This window comes from Myotis brandtii, unplaced genomic scaffold (assembly GCF_000412655.1).
Source record: "Myotis brandtii unplaced genomic scaffold, ASM41265v1 scaffold448, whole genome shotgun sequence".
Lineage (NCBI taxonomy): Eukaryota > Metazoa > Chordata > Mammalia > Chiroptera > Vespertilionidae > Myotis > Myotis brandtii.
The window spans coordinates 86,035-95,091 of NW_005367140.1; the positions used below are offsets into that span (position 1 = coordinate 86,035).

Sequence of the window (9,057 nt, forward strand, 5' to 3'; positions counted from 1 at the left end):
GTAGACAAGCAGGGGATACAGAGTTAAACAGATCATTACACACAAAATTATGAAGGCTGATGAGATTTCTGATGTCAAATAATTTGCTTTGTTTCAAGAGGACAAACTCTGGAGTCACAATGCTTGGGTCCAAAATCCCAGCTTCTCCTTTTCTTACCGCTGTGAGAGTGAGACTGTCTGCCTCAGCTCTGTCATCCGAAGAGTGGAAATAATAACAGTACCAATCTAATTCATATACTTAAGATTGTTGAGTCAGTTACTGCATGTAAATTATTAGACCAGGGCACAAAACAACATTTAATAAACATTAACTGTTAATATTATCATATACAGAGACTGGGACCACATTGAGAAAGAAAGTGGTTGTATATCCTAAGCTATACTTCTTTTATATTTATTCAGCAAAATATACATAAAATGTAAGAAAATATGAAGACATTCTCTAAATCAAAAGAATGTCTCTATTATGCTATGTCACAACTATCATTTTTTTTAATTCCAAGGAATTCCACCTTTTCCTTCAGCTTTTTCCACCAGTCTGCTCCAGCTAGGGTACCAGTATGAGGAGGGAGAACCAGAGCAGCATGTCCCAGTTCCTCCTCCTGGGACTCCCCATCCCACAAGGGCAGAAGGGCCTCTTCTTCACCCTGTTCCTGGGCATGTACCTGACCACGGTGCTGGGCAACCTGCTCATCATCCTGCTCATCAGGCTGGACTCTCACCTGCACACGCCCATGTACTTCTTCCTCAGCCACTTGTCCTTCACTGATGTCTGCTTTTCATCTGTCACTGTCCCTAAGATGCTCACGAACATGCAAACCCAGCACCTATCTATCCCCTATGAAGGCTGTATTTCACAGACATATTTTTTCATACTCTTTGCTGATCTGGACAGTTTCTTGATCACATCAATGGCTTATGACAGGTATGTGGCCATCTGTCACCCTCTGCAGTACACCACCATCATGAGCCAGAACGTTTGTGTCATGCTGGTGGCTGGGTCCTGGGTCATTGCTTCTGCTTGTGCTCTTTTGCATACTCTCCTCCTAGCCCGTCTGTCCTTCTGTGCTGACCACACTGTCCCACACTTCTTCTGTGACCTTGCGGCCCTGCTCAAATTGTCCTGCTCAGACACTTCTCTCAACCAACTGGTAATCTTTACTGCAGGATTAACCGCCATTATGCTTCCATTCTTATGCATCTTGGTTTCTTATGGACATATTGGGGCCACCATCCTCCGGGTTCCCTCTTCCAAGGGCATCCGTAAAGCTCTGTCCACGTGTGGCTCTCATCTCTCAGTAGTGACTCTGTATTATGGGGCAATTATTGGCCTATATTTTCTTCCTTCATCCAACAACAGCAAGGACAATAACATAATCGCTTCATTGATGTACACAGTGGTGACTCCCATGCTGAACCCCTTTATTTATAGCCTGAGAAATAAAGACATGAAAGGGGCACTGAGGAAATTCTTGCATAAGAAAACATATTATTCCAGCTGATACTAACTTTCTTTTTAAAACACCCATGTGATCATATTTCCTTAATAGCATGTAAATATAAATTATTAAAAACAGAGCTCACTTGTCTTCCTTCTATAGCTGTCAATCACAAACCTTGGCTGACATTATTCTTGGACTTGTTATGGGAATAGTAACATAGGATGTGCTTTATAGGACTTAATTTGCTCTTTTTTTAATAATGGGGATTATAAAATACTTGGAGGATACCGTGTCACTTTGGCTGGTATCATTAAATAGAAGCTGCCAGGGCTGGTCCTTCCCCCAATTTTTAAGTTGTAAAATGTGTTTGGCCTTTCACACCTTCATTTTGAAAGCATTTTTCATTTTGGTAATGATATGGCGTCTCCTCCCCCAAGCACCCACACATCCAGGGACTCTGAGCCCTTCTATAACTTTAAGGGAGAACATATTAAATTTTACTCTCCTTACATAATAATTAACACACTGCATTCCCGTCCTTTAGGAATATATCTCACACATCCTTTCTCCCCAACACATGCAGATATTCAGCAACAAAATAAATGTCACATCCATTGTCTCAGGTACCAGTCAGAGAGCTTAATATGCATTAAAGCCATCTACTTTAATCCTGAGAACAACCCTAAGAGATATGTAGGGAAAACTCAGGCTCAAAGAGGCGAAGGACAATTTATAATTGCAGTTAGTGAAATGAAAACTTGAATCTTGGCTGTCTGACTCCACAGCGATTCAGTCAAGAATAATTCTATAGAACGCTGTGTCCTGAAGAGGAATAATCAACTCAGCCCAGTGGCAGAGGATATATGAAAAACTCCCGAGAGAAGGTGCTGCTTTACCTGAGACTTAACAAATCAGAATTACCCAGACACACAAAGTCTTCTCTCATCCTGATGATCAAGGCAAAGGGAGCAGCCTTGAACTAGAAGTTCCAACAGAGGCACCATGATTTCAGAGACACCAGATACCAAAGGGAGCTGTAAGGCACACAATAAAGATGTTTATAGGAAATACCATATAATCAATTTCATAACTCTTGAGCCTCTGAACCTGGATCTAAAATGCTAAGAGATGGAGAAGATGAGAGGTTCTTGTAAAGATGTTTCTTTTGGATAAAGCTGAGCAGTGAGTCCCAAAATCTCCCTTGGGGGGATGTGCCTTCCTCCTCACCTTAACCTTGGAGAAGCTTCAACAGCACCATTTAAAGAGTTTGATATACTATATCCCCTGTTTTTATGAATGTGAAGAGCAATAGGAAAGATGAAATGGGAGGAGAGCAAGAGTGAGAGTGAGCAAGAAAGAGAATGAATTATATTTGAGAAACACCTACACTTATTTTCATAGTGGGGCAATAAAAGCATAAATGTTTCCTATGGACCACAGGTGGATTATGTGTGAGAGAGAACTGATATGCAACCATTTTCAGTTCTTCCCAAGAAAACCCATTAGAAAGTCTGGGAGATTCCAAGAAAGAGTAAGAGATCGGTAGGGGATGCACCTCCCCAGAACCAGGGGCTATGAGGGGAAACATTCACAGGAAAGAAATATACTTAGTACTTTAGCTATATCACAGAAGATTTGTGGGAAGGCAGTCTAGTATGGAAGTCTCTGAATATCCCCTGGCCTGGAAGTGACAACAAAAGAATGAATTAGTTTTAACCATCATCCAGGTGGAGAGAAGTCAAACCTCTTTAATATGGTAGCAACCGAAGAGGCATATTATTGTCACCCCTTTCTCACTCTTGCTCCCATGCCCCATCCCCACAAAGGTGGGTACAATAAATGCAACTAGACTTCAGAAAAATGAGAAAAAAGGCAATATGCAATTCTGACAACTTCCTGGATCTCAGATTCTTGCCTGGCAGAAAGAAGTGATAAAAAAGGTTGGTTTTTAAGAGTGAGGGATTGATCACTCAAAAGTAAAAAGAAATCTGTATGTTGGATGGAACAAGTAAATATTTCTGTGAATTAAAAAAATATGTAGATTTTTTTCATCCAGTATTTTATCTCTATGTGTTCTAGATTCCCAGTCTCAAAGAGGCCACAATTCATCTCATCATTCCCATGTCCTTAGGAAAAAATCAGGAAATAAACTATTTTTTACAGGATTTTTAGATATTTTATTTTTTGTTAGAGTAGGTATATTCCAGGGTCCTTTCCCTGCCATTCCTGTTGACGTTAGTTTAGAACAGGGGTGGGAAACCTTTTTTCTGCCAAGAGCCATTTGGATATTTATAACATCATTTGTGGGCCATACAAAATTATCAACTTAAAAATTAGCCTGCTATATTTGGTCAAACATTTAATTAACTCACCCCTAATGCCTTGGCAGGGCCAGACCAAATGATTTTGTGGGCCTTTTATGGCCAGTGGGCCGGACAGTCCTCACCCCTGGCTTAGAATAATTAGTTTTATCACAAAATATAATATACTTCAGTACTTTTGAGAAATGCTTCAAAGTTCTATTTTCATTTCAGTGATCTGAAATTATAAGCACTTCCTGGGTCTTCATAACAATCTCCTTATAATGGAGATCCAAATATCTACTAATTGTGAGCTTGGAATGTTCCAGTTCTAATCTATACTAATAAAAGGGTATTATGTTAATTCCGGACGTCCTTCCGGACATCTTTCCAGACAAAGCCATGGTGGTGGGGGCCGAGGCAGAGTCAGTTAGGGGCGATCAGTCAGGCAGGGGAGCAGTTAGGGGGCAATCAGGCCGGCAGGGGAGCAGTTAGGGGGTGATCAGTTCGGCAGGGGAGAGCAGTTAGGTCTGATCAAGCTGGCAAGGGAGAGCAGTTAGGGGCGATCAGGCTGACCGGATTGTGAGAGGGATGTCTGACTGCCGGTAGTCGGACATCCCCTGAGGGGTCCTGGATTGGAGAGGGTGCAGGCCGGGCTGAGGGATCTCCCCCTTTACACGAATTTTGTGCACCGGGCCTCTAGTAGATATAAATAAAAATACATTCCAGAGCAATCTTGGTCATCATGTTTTGTTTTGTTTTCATGTACTTTTGAGATATTTTATGAAGATTATTAATTTAATCTACCATGTATTTCAAAGAAACATTGAAAGTGATCATAAGAAAATGGGGAAATATTTGCATGTTTGGCTATCAGTATTTTCCAGTGGAGGTACTCTTAACACTTTGAATAGGGCAGTTCTTTGTTGGGCAGGCTGTCTTGTGCATTTCAAGCCATTCAGCAGCACTGGCTACTGACCACTAAATGCTGGTAGCAGATTCAATCATTGGATTAACCACAAATGCTCTCAGAACTTCTTAAACTCCATTGGAAATTTAAAATACCTGGAGAAGTTCACTGACATTGTTTAAAGTTATTTTGTTAGCTTAAGATATTGTGGGAGAAGGCTAAGAGTTAGTTCTAGTACTTACATACAAATTAAGTGTGATTTTTTTTTAAAGTGCTGCTGATTAGGGTGAGACTAGAGTGAGGCAAAAGAAGCATATGTGTAAAATTTGCCTCAAGTGCAAAATTTGAGACATTTCAAAAATTCAGTAATTAAAGCAAATATTACTTAAAGATTAATTTTTAATTAAGATGAGCTCAATGCACTCTTTTACCAAATTAAAATTAATACAAAAATATATGATCGACAAAATAATAAAATGTAAATAAAGACAGAAACTGATCCTATACCTGCACAGCTCAGCCTCCTCACCCTAATCCTGCCGAATTCCCTATCAGTCTTCCTAAGGTGTTTTGTATCCTTTTTCTCTGGCATCTTCATGGGTTTATTCTTTGCCTTTGGTTCTCTTTTTACCCTTAGTTATGATGTGTGTAGGTGCATTTCTTTTTTTCAAATTTATCTTTCTTTCAGTTTGCTTAACTTCTTTCTTGATCCTGTAAGTTGATGCTTTTAACCAAATTTGAGAAATGTTGAGTTGTTATGTTTTTACATGAATTGTGTGCCCCACTCATTATAACCATTTTTCTTTTATGTAATGAACATACTTATGATAACTACTGCCACATATTTTTTGGTCAATTTCAGTGTCTGTGCTTTCTTGTGATCTGTTTCTTATGACCCTTTCTTGACATGATGCCCTTTTGTTTACTTCATGTGTTTGTAATTATTCAATGTTTATTGAAAATTTTGGAAGATGCATTTTGTATGAAGCATATTTTAGTTTTAAAGGTGCTGAGCTTTGTTCTGGTAGATAGTTAAACTACTGGCAGAACCTTTTTAATCTTTTAGATTTTGGAGAGGAAAGGATGTTCATGTTGCATGTGCAGGATGAGCAGGTCTTATATCCAATGAATAGGGAGAACAGTGCTTATCGTGAGGAACACGTTCCTCTATTGAGTATACTTCCCAGAGCCCCTTTCATATCCCTATTCCTCAGACTGTAGATAAAGGGATTTAGCATGGGAGTGACAAGGGTATACAATACAGCCACAATGACATCCTTGTTGCTAGAGTTGTTGGATGAAGGAAAAAAGTACAGCCCAATAATTGCTCCATAGTACAGAGACACCACAGAGAGGTGGGAGCCACATGTGGACAAGGCTTTGCAGATGCCTTTGGTGGAAGGGACTTTCAGGATGGTGGCCCCAATGCGGCCATAAGAAACCAGGATGCATATGAGTGGCACAGTAATGACCACCACTCCCACGGTGAGGATAAGCAGCTCATTGACTGTGGTATCTGAGCTGGACAGCTTAAGTAAGGTGGAGAGATCACAGAAGAAGTGCGAGAGAGTGTTGTCTCCACAGAAAGAAAGACGGGCCAGGAGGAGGGTGTGCAAAAGAGCACTAGCACAGGATTGGACCCAGGACACAATTACTAGCAAAACACACAGGCTCTGACTCATGATGGTTGTATAGTGCAGGGGATGACAGATGGCCACATACCTGTCATAGGCCATTGAGGTGAGAAGGAAGCTATCAAGATCCCCCCAAAATATGAAGAAATACACCTGGGAAATGCATCCAGCATAGGAGATGGATTGATCCTGAGTATGCATATTCATGAGCATCTTTGGAGCTGTGACTGATGAAAAGGAGATGTCAGTGAAGGCCAAGTGGCTGAGGAAGAAGTACATGGGCGTGTGCAGGCGAGAGTCCAGCCTGATGAGCAGGATGATGAGCAGGTTGCCCAGCACCGTGGTCAGGTACATGCCCAGGAACAGGGCAAAGAACATGCCCTGCTGCTCTGGCCGGATGGGGAGTCCCAGGAGGAGGAACTCAGACACACTGCTCTGATTATTCCTCCTCATGATCTTCTTCTTTTTTGCTGTAGATGAAAAAAAGAGATGGAGATGTGAAAGAATGTGAAACCTTAATGACTACAAATAATAGAAACATGACAATTAGTGAGTACATGAATTTTAACCTGAATAACTCATGTTTTTTGCCCACTAATGGGCTAATGGTGGTCTGATGTCAGGATAGTATATGTCTACCTAGAAACCAATGTAATCTCTTCTGGAAAAACCACGAACCATCAGAATAATAATCATATCAGGTCAGGTTCAACTTTGAGGAGTCTAGGAATTCATGACAAAAATCTGAGATTAGTAAATTAGGGGCAAGGCTAGGTCAGTAACCAGTTATTAGAAGCACTACTAGAGGCCCTCCAAGGGACCTGTCCTTTCTTAACCTTCCCATGACTCTCAGCCAAAGCATATTTCTAATATTTTTCTTTCTCCAGAAATATTTCATTAATAACATTGTTTCTATATACCATGCTTTATTTCAATGGATTGGGTCAAGATAAGACAACCGAGTGGACTGCACAGGATCTTCCAGAAATCAGGATTTGGCAAGTTGGTGGAAACATCGCATATAACTTACCGACATTAAGAAGAATCTATGTCAATAATAATAAATCTAGAGAAATAGTTTATTACATAGCCATCAGTCCTTACTTTAAGAAAATTCCTTCCTATTCCTCAGCATTTTCAGTCTAGCATTACTCTTTCTAAAGGAATTGTCATGGAATGTGGAGAAAAGGTCTGTTTCTCTTCCAAATTCTCAACTTATTCTCACAGTTCTTACCAGATCACTCTTATTGAAGTTCTCAGAACACCAGGAAATACTTTTCCCCCCAGTCATATCTTGGATCTGCCAAAGAATAAAGTTTGTAAGTGTCCACCTTTTTTACAGTTCCTATCCTATGCTAGTGATTCATAACTGATATTTTTCTTGTCATATTCTAACACTTCTTACATTTTGCCAATACTATCATTTCTCTCTCTTTCAGGTCAATAATTTTAGACTTGCCCATGTGATCACTCACAAAATAATAGGGAAAGAAAACAGCAAGATCTAAGTATTAAAAAATAGAATCCACATATTATGTAAATATTTATTCAATCTAAAGATCCTTCTCTTTGAAAGCTGAGAAAGTATGTCACTGTAGGACTCATCATTCATCTTGGGGGTTAACTAAAGTTTACATTATCTACCAATTCTTCCAATTTGACTGAAATTATCTCTAAAATACATTCTTTAGTCTATTACATTAACAGTCCTGTTAATTTAATGTTGTTACCTGAGATGAATTGCACATTCAGTTTCGCTAGTCATTCCCATGTTAATAGTAATCCGTTTACCTACCACAATGAAAGGGCTAACTATCTGTCTGATGGACATTTTGGTTGTTTCTAATATTCTTCTGTTTCTAACAATATTTCACTAATAATATTCTTCATATGCCATTTTCATATTAGTATATGTATTTGAAGGAAAAAACTTAGAAATGGAATAGGAGGATGTACATTCACAATTTTGATAGATATTGTCCAATTACAAGAGTCTAAGGTGGTAAGGAAACCTTATCTTACGTGTTCTTTAAGATGAGTCCTGAAAAATAACAGCATGTCATGTGAAGATTATAAAAAATGGTATTTCTAGTTAAGTGGAGTAGACAGGGCTATGGTGTTTGAGGAACAGAGAAAATTCAGGAGCATATCAGCATGGGAACATTATGAGGTTGGAGATTTGTGTGGGAGCCAGATTATGTAAGGTCTTTTCTGCCATAATGGAAAGTTTGTATTCTATTCTCAGAGCAACAGAACACTCATGAAAATGTTTAAGGAAAGGGATGAATGCAAACATTTAAATAGTATGCTGGCTCCTGGGCAGAGAACAGATGATAGCAAGGCAAGAGTGTTAGCAGAAATATTAGGATGACATAGCATTAGTTCAGGTACAAAAGTGATACCTGCTTACACCTGGATTATAGCAGAAGATGAAGATCATTACAGAATTGGGATAAAATTGGAGGAAAAACCAGTAAGACTTAATGGGGGATGAATGATAAGCAAGAGGAAGTATGTTTTTTCTATTCCATTGAAAATTAGAGGATCAGTTTGAGATAAATTAATCTACAGGGAGCTCTCTGTTATATTTTGGTGTGAAGTGCTGCAGGGACAGGCTAGAGATCAATAATTTACATTGGACACACACAAACACATGCGATCACACTACTGAATAGTGAATTCCACCCCTGCTCTGATATTGCCTTCTAGGTGATGAGCACTTACACTTTCAGCTGCAGCATCAGAAGGTTCCACTATTTCTCTCTAGAAGA

At 39.5% G+C, this 9,057-nt stretch overlaps 2 protein-coding genes across 2 annotated transcripts; one reads left to right on the plus strand and one right to left on the minus strand.

Moving 5' to 3' along the window:
- Positions 1 to 560: 560 nt before the first annotated feature.
- On the plus strand, positions 561 to 1,502 carry LOC102258445 (olfactory receptor 1J1). The gene has a single exon (XM_014546458.1). The coding sequence runs from the start codon at positions 561 to 563 to the stop codon at positions 1,500 to 1,502; it is 942 nt and encodes a 313-aa protein (XP_014401944.1).
- A 4,295-nt stretch (positions 1,503 to 5,797) lies between these two features.
- LOC102258734 (olfactory receptor 50) lies at positions 5,798 to 6,739 on the minus strand. Its single transcript, XM_005874637.2, has one exon. The coding sequence runs from the start codon at positions 6,737 to 6,739 to the stop codon at positions 5,798 to 5,800; it is 942 nt and encodes a 313-aa protein (XP_005874699.2).
- Between the last annotated feature and the right edge of the window lie 2,318 nt (positions 6,740 to 9,057).

Excerpts from the sequence above, each read along its gene's own strand:
- LOC102258445 (XM_014546458.1), top strand. The coding sequence starts at position 561 with ATGAGGAGGGAGAACCAGAGCAGCATGTCCCAGTTCCTCCTCCTGGGA.
- LOC102258734 (XM_005874637.2), bottom strand. The coding sequence starts at position 6,739 with ATGAGGAGGAATAATCAGAGCAGTGTGTCTGAGTTCCTCCTCCTGGGA.